The 18,074-nt window shown below is 41.2% G+C and overlaps 1 protein-coding gene across 1 annotated transcript in view; it reads right to left on the reverse strand.

The window, feature by feature from the left end:
- LOC118115595 (phospholipid-transporting ATPase ABCA1) overlaps positions 1–15,614 on the reverse strand; it is a 38,024-nt gene extending 22,410 nt beyond the window's left edge. The window contains exons 1-8 of the mRNA XM_035166861.2: positions 15,446–15,614; positions 11,507–11,612; positions 10,320–10,413; positions 8,874–9,015; positions 8,620–8,738; positions 4,134–4,255; positions 1,797–1,988; positions 194–283 (exon numbers count right to left, since the gene is read on the reverse strand). Of these exons, the coding sequence (XP_035022752.1) occupies positions 194–283; positions 1,797–1,988; positions 4,134–4,255; positions 8,620–8,738; positions 8,874–9,015; positions 10,320–10,413; positions 11,507–11,572 (825 nt within the window). The 5' untranslated portion in view covers positions 11,573–11,612; positions 15,446–15,614. The remainder of the gene's footprint in view (positions 1–193; positions 284–1,796; positions 1,989–4,133; positions 4,256–8,619; positions 8,739–8,873; positions 9,016–10,319; positions 10,414–11,506; positions 11,613–15,445) is intronic.
- Positions 15,615–18,074: the final 2,460 nt, after the last annotated feature.

Raw genomic sequence — 18,074 nt, forward strand, 5'->3', positions numbered from 1 at the left:
ATTCTTTGAAAATTAAAGCAGTTTCACTGTGGTAGAACAAAGTTAAAAAGCCTTAATGTGGCTGAATGTTGAACCAGTGCGTGTGTGTGTGTGTGTGTGTGTGTGTGTGTGTGTGTGTGTGTGTGTGTGTGTGTGTGTGTGTGTGTGTGTGTGTGTGTGCGTGTGTGTGCGTGTGCGTGTGTGGTTTATTTACCTCCACAGCCAGCGCCCCCAGGCTCTCCAGAAGATGGTCGGTTGCAGCTGAGACCTCCTGAACGACTTTGGGATCCGACTTCACGTCCTTCTGTTGGAGAGAAAGGGAATCGTTAATGTGCTGCAGAGGTTTTCCACTGTGTAATAGAATTAAACTAAATCCACCATAATGTACGAGCAGGGGAGGAAGGCAGCCATGGCCAGTTACAGAAAGTTTTTTGCACAACAAGAGACCATTTGGTCAAAGGTGAGGGACGAGGGGAGCTGAGAAAGAACAAGTCAGTGTGGCTTTGACCTCCTGTGTTCCTGTCTGTCAAAGTGCTGTGTGTGGGTTTGTGTGCTTGTGTGTGTGTGTGTGTGTGTGTGTGTGTGTGTGTGTGTGTGTGTGTGTGTGTGTGTGTGTGTGTGTGTGTGTGTGTGTGTGTTTGCTCTTGTCTTTCACACTAAGTTGTCAGCTGCTGGAACATCTGACACTCAACAAAAGCACACGAATGGCTGAAGACAGAACAGCCCTCTAGGAAGAAAGAAAGACACTATAGCTTTCTACTTTCTCATTTGCTCACGCTGCTGTCGCCCTTTCTCGTCCCATAACGACCCCTCCCCTCTCCCACAGACATAAAAACCACAGGGTAATTAATGGGAGAAAGTGGAATTATGTAACACAAGTTCGTTACTTAAGGAAAGGAATTTCTCTCTTGCAAGTTTGGACATAGAACAAAATGTATATGTACATATATACTGTATGTATCAGATCCGTATATGGAGCCACTTCACTCTCATACCTGGAGGCAGAAGTGCTGTTAACATTTCACAATACCTTTAACACCACAGCGAGGACCTGCGTTGTTAAGCATTGCTGGCTTGATTTATTTCTAGAGCAATGATAATGTTTGAAGACCATAACCATTTAACAACTGCTAGCACGGAACAAAATGTTTTCTTTTTCTATTTCCTGGCACCCCTCACCATTGACTCACGTGTCTGTTGGTCATGGGTTTTATGGAAGGTGGGGGGGGGCTGTTTGAGAAGATACAGGCAGGGAAGAGGTGACAATGGACAGGAAAGAGAGGAAAGAGGGTGGGGGGAGGAAAAGAAGTGGATACAGAAAACAGAGTTCTGCAGTAAAGAAAGAAAAGGTATCTGCCATGTTTGCATTTTCTCTTTTGTATCTTTGTGTTTGCACTTCATCATCATGTCCAGATCATATTCTCTCCATTTCTTGGAATATCTATACTGACTTCCTGAAAAAGACACCCCCATCCTGTTTATGCTGGAGGACACCCAGTGATCTTCCAGGAATTTTATGATGAAGAAACACAGGCGAATGATGATACTGTGTATTTTCTAGTTAAAATGAGAAGGGATAGTCTTTCTGGCTTTCTCTTTCAGGTGCCGTGTCCTGGGGAGATCTCGGGGTGGTGTAACACTCTAACAGTGGGTTTCGTTACAACCTGTCTGATCTAGATGGCTCTTGATCCGTTCGTTCATTGGTAGAACTCTAGCAGTTACACCCCAATGGAAAAATCCAACCCAGGCAATTATTAAATATGTGACCATCCAACTCTCCAACTGGTGAACAAGTGATACAGAACAGAGGAACTCACCCGAATGGGTTTGAGGAAGTCTAGGTTGGACAGGAAGTGGCTCTGGGCCTTGTCAAGCCAGTCGCTGGAGGACTTGCAGATAATTTCTTGAGTCATAAGCGACACATTGCGGTCAGCAATGTGGACAAACTCCTCCAGTGTCGTGCTGTTACAGAGGTCTCTGAGGTGGAAGCCAAAACCTTTAGTCAGCACCTGGATAAAGGAAGAAAAACAAAAGTACAGCAGTTTAGATAAAGCAGAGAATTGTGTGAGAGTGTGAAAGGACACGAGAGGAGATAAAAATATATCCAGTTTGTCAGACGCTCAAATGTTAACATGGGTGTTAACATGGAGGCACAAGGGATTGATGAATTCATTGATTGCTCATTCTTCTGTTTACAAAAACACTTTTACTTGGAAACAGACACCAAACAACAAAAAAGTCCTGCCAGTTCTATTTTCTTTTCAGGAAAAAATCTTGAGAGAACATTCATTTAACGGGAAACGAGAGTCACAATGTCTTAACAATAACTTCTGCATGTTGAGTAACAATATTTGAGTCCCTTTGGTGCTTGTTCCTGGCTCTCTGCTGCTATGTATTTGTCAAAAGGATTTATAAAACACCTGACGATGAGAACTACACAAAGATGCTCATTAAACCAGAGCTACCATAAGGAAAATAAATGTTGTGAATATCAATGCTGGGCCAAAGCAGGGATTCATACACTGAAGCTTGATTCTACTCAGACTCTAATAAAATGCCATGTATCTTTAGATAAAATTATCTTTGTCATTTCAAAAATTCTTGTCCATCCCTGTGTTGTTGAATGTTGAACACATTACTTAGAATGGACAGTACAGCTGTGCCCGTGTGTGCGGAGTAACAAATGTCTTGGGACATCAGAGCGTTCAAGGACAGACGCTCCGTTTTCTCTGACAGAGTCAAGATGTTCAAACACATGTTTGTGTGTGAGAGTGAGAGTGAGAGTGAGAGTGAGAGAGAGAGAGAGAGGGGGGCACACTGACTTATCTTCGAAATGTCCTTGACTGTCTTATGGCATCATGTCTACCACATACAGTAGTGACAGCTGATAATCTTTAAAAAACATCAAGGTTTTACGGCCATCGGTTTGGAGGAGTCATATTCATCATCCAGCTGAGAATTCAAAACATATTGTTCCTCTGACAGATCTCTATGTCTGTGCCTTCGTGCATTTCACTGCTGCAGGATAATTGAAAAAATGCTCCATGTAACGAGGGGCCCCAGCAACAATATGCTTCCATTCATTTTCAACCCCTTTCCTTAAATAATGTTTCTATCGACCATGCTGGACTAATGGATACACTTATAGTCCTTTAGTCTAAGCTGCATCCTGTTTGATCAATAGATGTCTGTGAGAAAGGTGATTGGTTAACAGAATCCTATGGTGGAACGTGAATGAGTCTCTGAGTCTCTGCCTCCGCACGTGAAGAGAAATCAGGGGGGGGAAAGGAGGAGGGAAGAGGGGCAGTCATGTGACTCCCACCCTCCAATTGTAAAGCAGGGATGTTGTGACGGGCCGGGCTGGGAGCTGTTGTTGGGGTGGACCGAGGAAGTCTAATGAGCAAGTGTGTGTGAGACTTGAGTGATAAATATGGGGCGTAAATAAGTGAGAAAAAGATGAAGGGAGACGAGAAAAATGAGGGTTACTGAAAAAGGAAAATGAGCGAAAAAATTATCAGAAATCGAATTAGATTTTCTTGGTGTGGGATAAGAAACATGAGGAAGAAAAAGACGAGAGAGAGAGAGAGAGAGAGAGAGAGAGAGGTGGGTTAGGTACCCACTGTGACACCCCCTGTCACAGGGATTCTGTCTGGTATTAAGGGCTTATAGCAACTGAGGCCTGTTGCCCGACAGATGCTGTAGAGCCATGGTCACTGGTTTTGTGCACCAGCAGTGTGGCCAGGCCAGTATGATTATCTCATATGTGAAAGGGACACAACAAAGGGGCTTCAGCAGCTTCAGAGCCCCTCTGTGCAGAGAAGTGCAGTTAGAAAAAGAATCTGTTATCGTCACTGGCATTATGCGGCTCAATAGCAACAGAGGAGGAACTTGAGGAAGGATTTAATATTTAGTTTTTAATTCCCATGGGTCAACTTTGACTTAATCTTCATTTTTTTCTCCTGTTGCTATACTGTTACTGTTGTTTGTGTCTTACTGTACTGTCTTATTTTGTGTTCCACAAATCGGCGAAAGATACATTTCCATTGATGCCTGCATTATTGGACAATACAGTTTGGAACCATAAGAAGGGAATATGAGGTTTCAAATACAGAAGGGATTTATTTAAAGAAAAGTTAGGAAATGTGACAGTTTACCTTCTCCAGATTGACGTCAGCCTCCACTATCTGTTTCAAAGCATGACGAGGAAGTGAGGCATTGTGGTGCAGGAAGTGGGAAAGGGTCTCATTGTCTTTCAAAAAGTCCTTCAACTTGAAACCTAGAAATGAAACATATAAACTTATTAAATCATCATGACACATCTGAGAGTATTATAGCTCTTACAATCCTATAAATCCCTGAGCAGTGAAAACCTCAGAGAAAGAACACATGATTTGAGGACGAGTAATAACCACAGTATTTAATAAATCAAGCCGAGAACAAAAAAATACACAACTGGATAAAATGATAGCATGCCAAATCATATTTTATATTCAAATAAGAGCTCTGAGAGGCTTTTGTTCTCTAGCTGAACCATTTCTGGAACTGGCCTGAGTCAGCTGTGTGGCTGTAAAAACACCCACACACACTGCTCCCTTTTCTTGAGTCAGGGGTTACTGTAGGACATTCCACTTTAGCCTAGATACTCGCACTCTGCGTCTCCGTCTCTCTCCGTCTAACTCTCCTCCTCCCAAATTTTCTTTCCACCTTTTACCTACTTTCAGTTCAACTTTGCTCATTTCTCTGAGTTGAATTATGAGTACATGTTTTAAAGGGGAACCTGTTATATTCTATCCAAACGTGGACAAAGTTTCAAATAATCATGTAAAAATATGTCAAAGTAATCCTTGTGAGACTGAAGGTCAGAGGTCCGACTGTCACACAGGATTTCTAATTTTGTTTTTCTACCTCTTCCTCTTTTATATGCTCATCCGCTCCAAGCACAGTCGACTTAACAGGTATTTATTGTTCTCAAGCATACAAATAACCAAGGGTGCAGGTTTAAAGCAGTTGTTTGCAGACAGTAGAATACATTTTATCAGCAATGTTAGATTTTGTATGTCATCATTTTGTATGTGTCCTGCTATAATCTTTGTTGCCTGGATGTTCGTTCTGTCCACTGGTTCAAACATGTGCACATGGATTTGATAAAATGCCCTTTGCGGTCATTTCTGTTCTATTAACTCGTTTTAGTTACTGGTAACCAAATGTACAGTTTGCTTTCAGAGCCTCTACACTGGTATGAGGATGGAGTTGTGCTGGGTGCACTGGGTGCTGGGTTTTTAAGGAGGCCTGAGCTAATAATCCCCGTCTCACTCATGCTGCTTTTAGATATGCACTGAACTCCGGATCTTCTCCTGAAATAATCCGGAAGGGCTTTAAGTGAGATTCTACATGTACCAGACGCAGACAATGATGTCAACTTGAAAAGATACGAGCTGAGAGCTTTTGGTGATGTGTCTTAACAAAAACACATTATTCCCGCCGCAGAATTTAAACGGCATGTCCTGCCTCTTGCATGCTCTACCCAGACGCCGCCCCTCGCCTGAATGCTTGGGATATTTTCCTGTTGTTGTGAACTTGTCTGACCTTGACAATCTCCTGCTGTGTTCTCCATATATAAAAGGAAAACTCCAGTAAATAATCCAAACAATTGGGTCCGGCAATTTTCATGTCTGAAAAAGGCTTCAGAGGCTCAATTTAAGAGCTGCATAAAAGACATGTCCTTTAATCTCCTGTGAACATTTTTCTTTCTATTTTTTTTTTTTAGAGCTATCAAATGACGCACAGACACACACACACAGACACACAAAACAGGAAACGCTTTGCTTTTTGTGAACTGAGCATCCTTTGGGAGGAAGTGAAAGAGAACAGAGTGTTTCTGTGTGTCCGGGGGGGGAACACAGGTCACTCTCCCTCGCTGCCTCCTGACTGAGTGAATGCTATTTAGGTGCGAGTGTGAGTGTGTGTTACACATGCATCCCTATCATTTCTGTCTCCCCATGAGACCTGTGTGTGCATGCAAGTCTCAGGGGTGAGCAACCAGGGAGTGCTAATAAGGTCTAATCAGTGCCTCTGTAGGAAGTTACAGCTCCCATGGTGCATTGCATCTGGAGGCCCTTGAGGATACACTGGACTGAATGGTGCAACAGTTGGTGTAGTCAGTAACGGTGCTTGTTTTTGCTGTCAATTTCCTTGTTTTATCGTAATCTGTGAGTGTTTGTTTGTATTTGCACTGCGATAGTGGATTAAACCTGCGCATTATCAGGCACAGAAACATTTTTAACTAAGACAACGTAAGAAGTGACTAAACTTATCTGTGTGTGTTTTTCCTACGTTGAACAGTTGTGAGCCCTTCATTTACTCTTACATGTCGATACATGTTTCTGCTGGTGTTGATCCGGTGTTAAATTAAACTGTCCTGACCTCACACACCCCAAACACCAGTGGCATCACACTTAGACTAGTCCACAAACAGACGCGAAGCACAGAGGCGTTTCTGCAGTCAGATCAACTAAAGATGGCTGCTGCATAAATTCTGACCGCAGAGGAATCAACTCACAAGACGGTCGTGTGGTGGGTGGATCGCTTTGAGACTTGGACGGAAATAACATCTTAGATTTTATAATTGGAGTTTGACTTTTTTTTCTGAACCTGATTCCTAGATGCCAGTTACAAAATGAGGAAAGTAGGGGTAAAGTTACATTTAAGGCATTTTAAGGCCATGAGAGAAATGTTTTCATGACAAACATTTAGAATATGTAATTCTGAAAAACAAAGAAAAGTTTTAAGGGTGTAATCATTTACAGATGGAGATGGATTTAAGGTTAAAGTAAGTGTTGAGGTTGACAGGTTAGCCTGCTGGACTTGATTTAGTCCTTAGGTTTCCTTTATAGCGATGCAGTTTCAGGGATCTGAGTGTGTTATGTGAAATGTAAAGTAATATGTACAGTCAAGAAAAAAAGGCAGAAAAAGGCTTAGGTGTCCATTTTAAAAGATCGGACTCGGACACATCAGGCCTGTGCATCAAATGGAGTCTTTTAACGCAGCCAGTCAGATAAAATATGAAGGTGGTGAAAGGCTAAAAACATAAGATGTGGAAACCTATGGTGCATGTACATATTCCTCTCTCCTCTATTCATCTATTTGGCAAGAAGCAGATTTAAAATCTGTACAGTCTCATAAAGCAGAAATGCATTAGATGATCCTGTGTTGTTTATCTTGTGAGACTATGGACAAAAAGCTCATACCTCTCCCTGACCTTTCCCACCCCCCGGTCACTGTAAATCTTGTTTGCTGACCCCGCCAGTCGCTGAATTATTAACTGACACGTGCAGGGCCTCTTTGAACCATGCTGTTATTCCTATAGTGTAACTGTGCAGTTCGCCTCCTCCTGCATCATGACTGATGTGCCCACGTTACATCAGGGCTTTTACCTCACGTGGATTAGAAGCAAAGATAAAGCATATAGGGATTGAGTGCTATCAGACAGTTGTGCACTATAGAAATCAATTGTAATGAAGTGCGCACATGCAGTGCAATAAAGCAAGGGGAAAAGTTGCATCAGTGCCCCTTCTTGTCTTATTATCCTCCATATTCATTACATGTTTTTCTTTATGTCCTCATTGTGTTCTGTTGACTGGAAAACAGGGACTGCTCCCAGCACCAGAGTAATGGGTGATGAATTAAAAAACAATTCTGAGCAAAATCTTTTCTGAGCGAGATTAATGTTTCTCTAAGTGAAGTGAAATGGTGGCAGAGGTAAATGCTGCCCTCTTTCCTGTTTTCAAGTTGCTCTGACCTAGTCTGCACAGCAGTGTCATCAATGTTATTTTAGAAAGGTGATTTTTCTCTGCTCGGCAACAGCCACAGCCGCAATGATGACTCTCTCCCCTTTTTCTCTCTCCTCCCTTTTCAGTTTTGAAACCTCAGCACTCATACTGTACATAGGATCATGTTTGAACATGTTGGCAAAAATGTGATAACAGAGTTTGCTGCAAAGTGTGCTCTTTATCAGCGGTAAACAACATGTCTCGTCTTTCCACGTACGCAGGAAGCAGCAAAATTCCAGCCGGGACAACTTGACATTTTAACTGCCAGATCTGTGCCGTGATTGTGCAGCTACTGTCAGGGTGGTGCACACTTTTCTTTCCTTGAACGACCTCGTCATAAGAGACGCAGAGAGTCAACACCCACTGGCTTTTGGGGGAGATGGCCCCCCCCCGCGGCTGGCCAACAGTGATAAGAGCGGGACATGTTACACCCTTGACAAGTCTCCAAAGATTCAGAGTTATATAAGCTGCAGAGGCCCCCCTGGTTTAAGGCACTTAAAGTAGTTTTCACAAGTTATTAATCATTCATTAAAAATTCACTTTGTACATTATTTTCATCTTTTTACATTAAAGTTCTTGGAAATAAAAACTACACTGGAAACAATTCTCTTGCACTTGAAAGCATGTCACAGCACATTTGAGGCAATTATGTTGGGGTGTGCCTTTAAGCTTCAAATGAGCATACTAGCAAGAAAAAGGGATGAATGGGTGATCATGCTGAATGGGGGCGGTAGATGACAGATCTCATCAGTCAACGTGTCATTCAAAAAACTGAATGAAAGACACAAAACAAGTAGATAATGAAACTTACGGGCAGTGTTCTTCTGCAGCTTCCTGAGGGCCCTCAGCAGCCCCTTGTAGCCCTCGTAGCTTTTATCGTTCTGAGTGTACAGCAGGATCTTTTTGGCATCGATGAACAGACGAGAGATTCTGATGATGAAAGAAAGACAACAGATCACAATTATTATGCCGATAAAAGCAGGTATTATATTACTGCAAAAACAATCTTACAAAACTATGTATTAGGTTTAATGATAGATTATTGAACATGGTTGTGTTGCTCACATAGAGTCATTGAAGTTTCCCACGACCGCGGGACTCTCTCCAGGAGTAGGATGGCGGAAACAGGGGTTGTTGGCGTTACAGATGATGCCTTGCATCCAGGGCAGGGTACCCGCAGAGGGCATGGCCTTGTTTGGGAAATGGCCTGGAAAAATAAGCATACAATCATGATAATTTATAACTGTGGAATTAAAACTTAAGGGGAGGTCAAAGTTTACACACAACCTCAGAGGAGAATATTAGGATATTTGTCTTGCTAATCAGATGAGTGCTCTGATTTTTAAGAGCTTTTTCTCAGCTTCAAATTATTTTTTCTTTACTTGCCACCACAAAAACCTGAGACCCTTGGTTAACTATTTTTATACTTTTTCTCTGTAAACAAACAACACTCAACACTGTGTAAAACATTCACTAAGGAGCTGAAATGACTAATGTAGAACAAATCTGGGAAACATTTAATAAGAGTTACAAAAATAATCAGCTGGAATTGGACTTTGTCTTTCGTCTTGATTGTTTGGACTGACTTTACTTATCAGCTGTCTTTACTGCCACTGCTGTAATTGACTGAGGTTAACTAGCTTTACAAAGATAAGCATGCGATGCGACAAGTGGGTCAGGAGGTTAAACACGTCTTCACTGGGTTACCCGGGCTCAAACTGACTTGTAGGGAGTGCACTGTCATTTGGTGGCGGTGACTTTGCTCCAAATAGGGAAACTAATTTGGTCAACAGCAAGCTCATATCGATTACGTGACTGCACTTGATGTAGCTCTGTTTATGTGAACATGCATAAACCTGCACAAAATCTCTTCCATGGCACTTGTTCACCCAAAACTCACAAGCACTAACTAAAAGTGAATAATTTTTGAACAAATGAAAATACTTGAAAGGCCTTCAAATAATAAATATCCCCAAGGGAATATTTTTTATTGAGTAATGGATCACTGCTTTTCTTCCCAAAAGTGCAAAGAAAATAAAAGATTTTTTTTGTGCTTTGAACAAGTGAAAATCTTATTGAGTTACAAACTGGTCAAAGTTGTGAAACCAGCTGTGGCGACGAAAGATATTCTATTTATTTTTCTAGGAGCTGAAGACCCGATTGCATGATCACACAGTGCAAACAAATATTGACAAATCCAACAGATACTCCTGTGAGCATAACACAGAAACCTTGGATAACAATGTTGATCTTACCGAGAAGCAAGAGGCAAAAACTTTGTCAAAAATAAGAAATAACGATTGATAGATGGACAAATAAAATCCCCAAATATTTCAAATAAAAAATATAAATATATATCTGTGTGTAAAGAAATGTAATTTTAAAGATGTAATTAGTTTAATGCTGTGTTCATTGAAGATTGCAAGTTCTGTCAAACCAGTCCAAGGCTCAGTGAAAGCAGTTTTCGCAACTATCAGCCCTCCCTCCATCACTCTCTCTACGTCCACTTACATTCATGTTGCTCGTAGGGCGGATAGTGCATCCGCACTGAGATCAGGATGAAGAAGATGAACAGGGGCCAGATTATCTCAATCAGCAGCTGGATCTGAGACAGGAAGACAGACAGGGTGATAATTAAGCAAATAAAAGTGGGAGATAAAGCACGTGGAAATAGATGAGTCAATCATTCCAAAACAGTGAATTGAGAATCTTTTTCTTTGTGGTCTTACAGCGCAGCTAAGGTCAGCTTCAAAAGAAAAAACTTAATCTTGAGTGTTTGTGTGTGTGTAGGGGGGCTGTCAGCTGCTGTCCTTACAAACAATAATCCCATCATGAGTCTGGGTAAAGTATATGGGTTAATTAGGGGGGACACAGCGAGACAGAGACAGATAGAGAGAGACACATTCTGCAGGGTTTTAGAGGATGTGTTTGTCCATCTGCTCCATATGGCCCCTCTACCTCATCTGTGTCTCAGCCTTCAGCAGCACGGCCACAATGCAGCATGGAGGGGGACAAACCCACTGTCTTAGAAAATGCACTGTGGCCCTTTGTTGGGAATAATTGGACTGAATGTCAAGCAGGCGCAGCCGTCACATTAAAGAAAGGTTCCCGCCTGATGGACAAATGGTTTGATTGTATGCAGATGAGCCTCCTCACTTATAAAAGAAGCACTATGCTGCAGCTTTGAGCTGAATTTGATCTACATGACTTTGAGTGTGTGGGCATCGACCAGCACAAAACGTCCACTGGATAATGGATTTGACATGTGAATGTGTCACCGTCACATTTTTGTCTGAGTCACAGTTATCTCATGTACTGGAAGGCTTTTCAGTTCGAGTGGCCAAGATAAGAATTACATCATTTTCATTGTTGTGGGCTGCAGATGTCTTAAACACATGTTTAAACATGTAAAAAGCCTTTTTTGCTGATATATAAAAACTGATATCATACATTATTTTCCTAGGAACCTTCAAACAAGGGGACAATATAGTATAAGCGAATGAGTGTATCTATGTGATAATGAACACAGTGTTGAAAACCTGATCATAAAGAACATGGAAATAAAAAATAAAAAAACATGGAAATAAAAAAAAAAAGAACATGGAAATAAAAGAATAATCGACCAAGTATGAAATTGGGTGTGTTTTCACCCAGTCCATTGTTCTAGTGAGTCAGTAATTAGAAGCACTACGACTTACAGTCTGTCTCCGTCGGTAGGTGAAGTTTTTCCAAAGCAGTAACCCCAGTTGAGTGAAGACCGCCATGTTGTCTTCCCAACCTCACTGCGTGTGCTCCCGCTCCTCGCTGTCAACCCAAAGAAAAGAAAAGAGACAGTGTCAATAACTTCAAACTTAGAATTGGACAACAGGCGACAGTGGAAGTTAACAATAATGATGAACAGATGACAGAACCAACCATATGTAGCAGCACCAAATGTGGCTGCCACTTACAGGACATGAAAAGCGAGTCAAAATCAGACCTTTTCTTGAAATATTGTGAAAATAAATAATCAAGGAAAATAATCAAAAAAAGGACCCAACAAACCTTATCTGGCTGCTTTAAACAATATATAATTTAAACATAAATACACTACACTGCCATAAGAACAAACAGATATACCTGACAGAGAAAACTTTCCGACCAGCCTGAAGTGCAGCAACACTCAGTGAATGAAGTGGACTGACGTCTGCTAACCCCCGCAGACTGGGGCCCACTTCATTTACACTCATCTGTTCAAAGGTCGACCTGTGGTTCAAATGGCAGGATGATCGGGAGTTTTCCAGTGGCGAACGTTGGTGATAATCCTTTCATCATCACATATTTCCCCCAATTTACACCTCATACCCAATTCACAAGACTGCATTGGATGTAAATGTCGAAATATCCCTCCGAACCCAGGTCATGCCGTTTGTTCAATCTAAACAAAACAACCCAGTGATTAAACAGCACTGGTGGGTTTAATCAAAGCACTCTGATTAACACTTTAACTCCTATTTTCTCTCAGACTTTGGGTTTTGTCAGATTTATCAAATGGCATTTAACTCATTCTGAGTGAAAACCAGTTTCTTGTATGTTCCTGTCCCTATTTGTTTTCTCTATTTGCAGTTTGAAATGTCCTTGAGTTTGAGTACTGATTTGTTTTAATGCAACATGGTCCGATCAGCCCACCAGGTCCAACCCCCTGACAACGCAATTCCGGGAAGAAGACCAAAGCACACAAAATACATGATGCAACTTTGGGATTTTATATATTTTATATCTCTGTAGAAATTTTTTTTACTTTGCCAACTGGATGATAAACAAAACGACAAAGCCTGAGGAATCTGAAACATGTAATAATTTTACAACCCTGTTTTCAAAGACAGACACCTAGTCTTTCCGAGATAAGTCAGGTCAGGCACTCAAGACTGACTGAGACCCGTAACTCCTTATTAAGGTCATCGTGGCTCACGGCACACGGGGAAAAGATTTGTGTTATCTAAAGCAGTAAAGATGTCTCATAGGAAAACGTTTCATTTTTAGCTGTGGATTCATCACAGCTAAAACCACTTCTCCTTTCCCCACACACGCAATACCAAAAATCCCGGGATGTCATGCAACACTGAAAATTTGTCTGAGTTTTGTTTCTGTTACTTCGAATCTGAAGGCGATCCTGTAAATGTTTAGACAGCGAATGAAGGACACCCTGTTTGTCGCGCTGAACGTCCTCTATACAGAATGAAGCGGATTGGTTGTGATAGAGAGTGGTACAGCACAACACAGTCTAGGACACTAATGTTCGAACACGGCCATCCCTAATCAAACGGTGTTCACACTTTTCTATGGTTTAACACATTTTCTCTTCTGCAACCGGAATAACACCATGTTCAGCAGCCTCCATTTGCTCACAGGGTGAATCTAATTTATAACATCACTGCCACAATCTATGCCCTCTGGCATTACATCCATTTCCCTCTACGAGTTGGGAAAAGCCAAGAGGATGCAAGTATCAGTACTAAATACCAGTAAATCAAAATTTTCCACTTCTGCGCGCAGTTGGCTGCATTAAATAAAATAAATCCAGTGGAATGTGGAATATGTTGCAATAAAAAACCAAACAGGAACTTTGGGATCGACAAACAAGAGTGACCGATGTGCAATATCTGCTGTACCGGGGGGCATCTGTTTTCTCTCTGACTCACTCACTTTACTGGCAAGCACGCTCAGGGCTCAAACAGCAGTCAGGCGTTTCAGTGATTAACAATGTAAAATAACTGCTGTGGACTAACTCATTTAAAAAACACACACAGCAATTTCACTGGGTAAATAATTGCAGAAGCAGATAGGGAGATTTCACAAAGACACAATATGAGCCCTTGAAGATCACGTCTTTGTTTAAACACGTTGTTGTTTTTCTCTCTGAGTGTATCAAACTACGCTTCTATGCAAATCCTACGAAAGGAAAGAGGTTAAAAAACACAACGTTCAATTTTGGTCTGTACATTTGCTGTAGTGAAAGTGTGGGTATATATATAGATATATGTATATATCTATATATATATCTATATGTGCGTGTGTGTAGACTACATAACAGTTTACTCCTGTGGCTGACAAACTCTGAGGGTATTTTTGTCCTCCCTTCCCTTATAAGTAAATCCTACATTTGATCAGGGAAAGGAACTCTACCAGCTCCTTTTAGAGCTTCATATACTCACACTGTGTGGAAATGTTTATCACCAATTCAAAGACCTGATTTTCGTCCATCTGTCATCAGTGCATCACACTTTTCTGATCAGTCAATCTGAGCATCTTGACTCATTTTGAGTTTATCTCCACGTACAGTGTGATTTTGGATGTTCGCCGTCTGGTGAGGGTTTTATCCGTCTGTATGTTTATCAGGCCAAATGGTGCAGAGCCAGGGCGCCCCTAGTGGTACACGCTAAATATTTCGTTTTTGTACTTGTTTACCATCAATCCTCGTTCACGTGTTATATCACACTCATGGATTGTTTCCCTCCATTGTCTCCCCTCGTTTTCTGAACACATTTTTGGGCATGTTGTTAAAAAATGCAAAAAGAAAAAGGAACGTTTTTTTTTTAATGCCATGAGGGGGAAAAGGTGTCAGAGAAGCGTCGCTGCTTTTGCATGAAAGAGACATTTTTTTTTTTGCTTCTTCAGACGACGAATGAAAAGAGGAAGCAGATATTTTTTCGATCTCAACTCTTCACACGCACATTAATAGAAGAGAAAACACGAATCACGGAACATTACAGCGCACACATTTGGGGGGGGGGGGGTTAAATAGAAATAAAACTAAACAACGATGAAAGGGATGAAAAACGAGGCTGTAATTGAGAATCATAACAAGACATCCTCTGCACTGGGACTTAACATCAACATTGTGTCAGAAAACACATCCGACTGACTTCTGTGCTTAAGTTTCATTGTTCCCCTGAACCGAGGTTACTGTCGGTCATCCAGCTCCGCGATGCTGAGCCACAGCAGCGTCAAGTCGGACACGGTCTACCTGCCAGCACGGCGAACCAGCCTTTCACAATAAAGCTACACCAAATGTGATTCGAAACCCGATTTCCAACATGCTGTCTTTTTATTTCATAAATGGTAGAATATGAGAGATAAGTAATGCATTGTCTTTCCTATGACCTTTTTTTATCCTTTTAAGATACATTTTCCTTATCAGATAAATAACTCGCCACAGAGAGGCTTTTATTTTTTAGATCCAGCACCGGAGGTCACGTGCAGACTGTCGCTACCTTGACTCACACACGGTGGAAGATGAGACTGACTTGAATGATCAAAGAGCAAAAACAGCCAAAATCGTTGTTGTCACTTTATCTAAATAACAACATTAGTCTGAGCATATAAAGTCACTTCAGCACATTGGATCGCATCTTTAACTTTGTGGCGTTAAAACAAATTAAAACAACCCCCTGTTAATAGCCTTGTTATCGGGATGTAATTGCGTTCAACAGCATAGTATATCTTTTTGCATTACTCAGAGTGAACAGAAGCGTTGAGCTAACAATACACGGACAAATAAAAACCATGTTTTAACTGCGACACAACTGTGGCATCTCTCTCTTTTTTTTAACTGATGCTCCAACAAAGAAACTCATCAAAAAAAAGTGTAAACTCACCGAGCTGGCTCCTGAACGCTGTGTGAGTCCTCTCCTTGTCTTCTCATGAAATGCAATTCCTCATCCAGTATTATATTAAACACACAGTAATGTCCGTGGAGATCCACTGGACTCGTCTCCTCTTCTCTTCTCTGAGGCTGACAAACACTTTTTTTTCCCTCCAGCAGCTTTTATACGGCCCCGGTCTGCAGCGCAGCAGAGGTAACTCGCGGTCACCGTTTGTTGCTGCTCCATATAAGGCGAGCACGTGCGGCGTCAAAACATGTGTTAAAGGGCCAGCGACACCTCCGGCGCCTCATTCATTCAACGCACCCCCGACTAACAATGGAGGAACAGCCACTAAATGACGAGAGTTACCTTTACCATATTCCACTAAAATTTCAGTAATGGTTAATGTCGTCATGGCAGAAGTGTGCTGCATTCAATCTAGAGAAAAATCGACTCAGGTTGTCTGGATTAGCAGAGATAGCACAGAAATCCGTTGTGATTTCCATCGAACCAATCAACCAACTTACCAACAAACCATCCAACCATCCAGTATACCAACCAACCAAACATCCAATTTACCAACCAACCAAACATCCAACATACCAACCAACAAATCATCGAACAAACCAACATACCAACCAACAAATCATCGAACATACCAACATACCAACCAACAAATCATCGAACATACCAACATACCAACATACCAAATAATCAACCATCTAACATAACAACCATCCAACATACCAACATACCAACCAACAAACCATCCAACAAACTAACCAACTAACCAACCAACAAACCCCTATCTATCTATCTATTATCTATCTTCTATCTATCTATCTACTATCTATCTATCTATCTATCTATCTATCTATCTATCTATCTATCTATCTATCTATCTATCTATCTATCTATCTATCTATCTATCTATCTTCTTACAGTACATACAGTAGCGTGCAACTACAAGTTAATACCCGACTGCAAGCAAGTTGTTGAAAGTTGCATAAGGAACACTGGATATAAAACATTGCAATGGAGCATGATAATGAGGAATAAAGCAGGACAACTGATATTAAAGGAAACAGAGTTTAATGTAAATGTAAATACAATTTATTGCAACATGTGTTATTTTTGTTGTTACTTTAGGAGATTGGCATCTAAAAGTAACAAATCTACAGCTTTAAAATGATTTGCTGGTGAAATGTAACCTAACCATTACGTTCAATAAATATGTTGTATTTGTGGTTATAGGAGGTGATTGGCATCAGATATTAGCTACGAGCACAGCTGACAATTTCACAGAATAAATGCAAACACATGGTTGAAAGTTGCATAAGGAACACTGGATATAAGACCGAGCAATGGAGCATGAGAATGAGGAATAAAGCAAGAATACAGATATTAAAGGATACAGAGTTTTAATGTAAATGTAATGCAACATGGAATTATGTCACCATATACAAGGTCAATAAATGTGTTGTATTCGTGGTTACATGAGGAGATTGGCATCTAAAAGTAACAAATCTAAAAACTTTTAAATGATTTGCTGGTGTGAGTGGTGAAGTTAAGGCCATGGAATATAATATGAAAACATTATGAATAAAACAAGGGATCAGCAGGGTAATCCGCAGAAATACTTGAGGGACTTCAGACGGCAAACTGCTACACTCCATCAATTTTGTTTCATTGAGTGTCTGGACAAAACTCTCAAAAGTCACCTTCTTGAAACCCTCCTCCTTTTTCTTCCTCTTAAAAAGAATAATGAATATCATTACATGTCTGGATGTGTGTTATCCCTGTGACAGCTTGGCGTCCTTGCTGTACCCAGCCTCTCACTCAGTGTGTGCTGGAATAGGCTCCTGCCCTCCACGGCCCTGAACAAGATAAGCTGCTTACAAAATGGATGGATTGATGTTAACTTGCCATTGCTTCATCTGCACTCTCATCCATCAAACCCAGACTCAGGCCTCGGCAGGGCAAAGACAGCAGGCCACGTGCAGTGCTGCTTTCAGCAAAGCACAATGCACTCACTGATCACTTCATTAGGAACACCATGCTTATACTGGGTAAGGTCACCCTTAATCTTACAATATTATTCTCCTAAAATAATTAAATCATCTTAAAATATTACAACTTAATTCTCATAATATATCTCATTATGTTACCATCAGTGTGCCTGAGCAGAAATCCAGATTCACCATGTTTTTACAGTCGTCAACTGTCCAGCGTTGATGAGACTGTGTCCACTTCAGCCTCAGATTTATGTTCTTGGTTAACAGAAGTGAAACCGGATACGGTCCTCTGCTTTTGTAGTCAAGGTTCAATGTGTTGAGAAGCTTTTCTGCTCACCACACCACAGAGTTACCACAGTCTTTCAGGCACAGTCGGTCAGACCATTCTCCTCTTCATCAATAAGCCGCTCAGTGAATGTTTTTGTTTTATGCAAAACCCAGAAGAAACTTACAAACATGCCCTGGTCTACGATCACACCCCTCCCATTCTGCTGTTTGACATTAACATCAACTGAATCTCCTGACCTGTATCTGCATGCTTTTATTGTACTGCACTGCTGCACTTGAACGTGTCAACGAAAATAGCTCAACCCCAGTGGTTGTGGCTGAACAATGACACGACCTGA

The sequence above is a fragment of the Hippoglossus stenolepis genome, chromosome 2 (genome assembly GCF_022539355.2).
Source record: "Hippoglossus stenolepis isolate QCI-W04-F060 chromosome 2, HSTE1.2, whole genome shotgun sequence".
Classification (NCBI taxonomy): Eukaryota; Metazoa; Chordata; class Actinopteri; order Pleuronectiformes; family Pleuronectidae; genus Hippoglossus; species Hippoglossus stenolepis.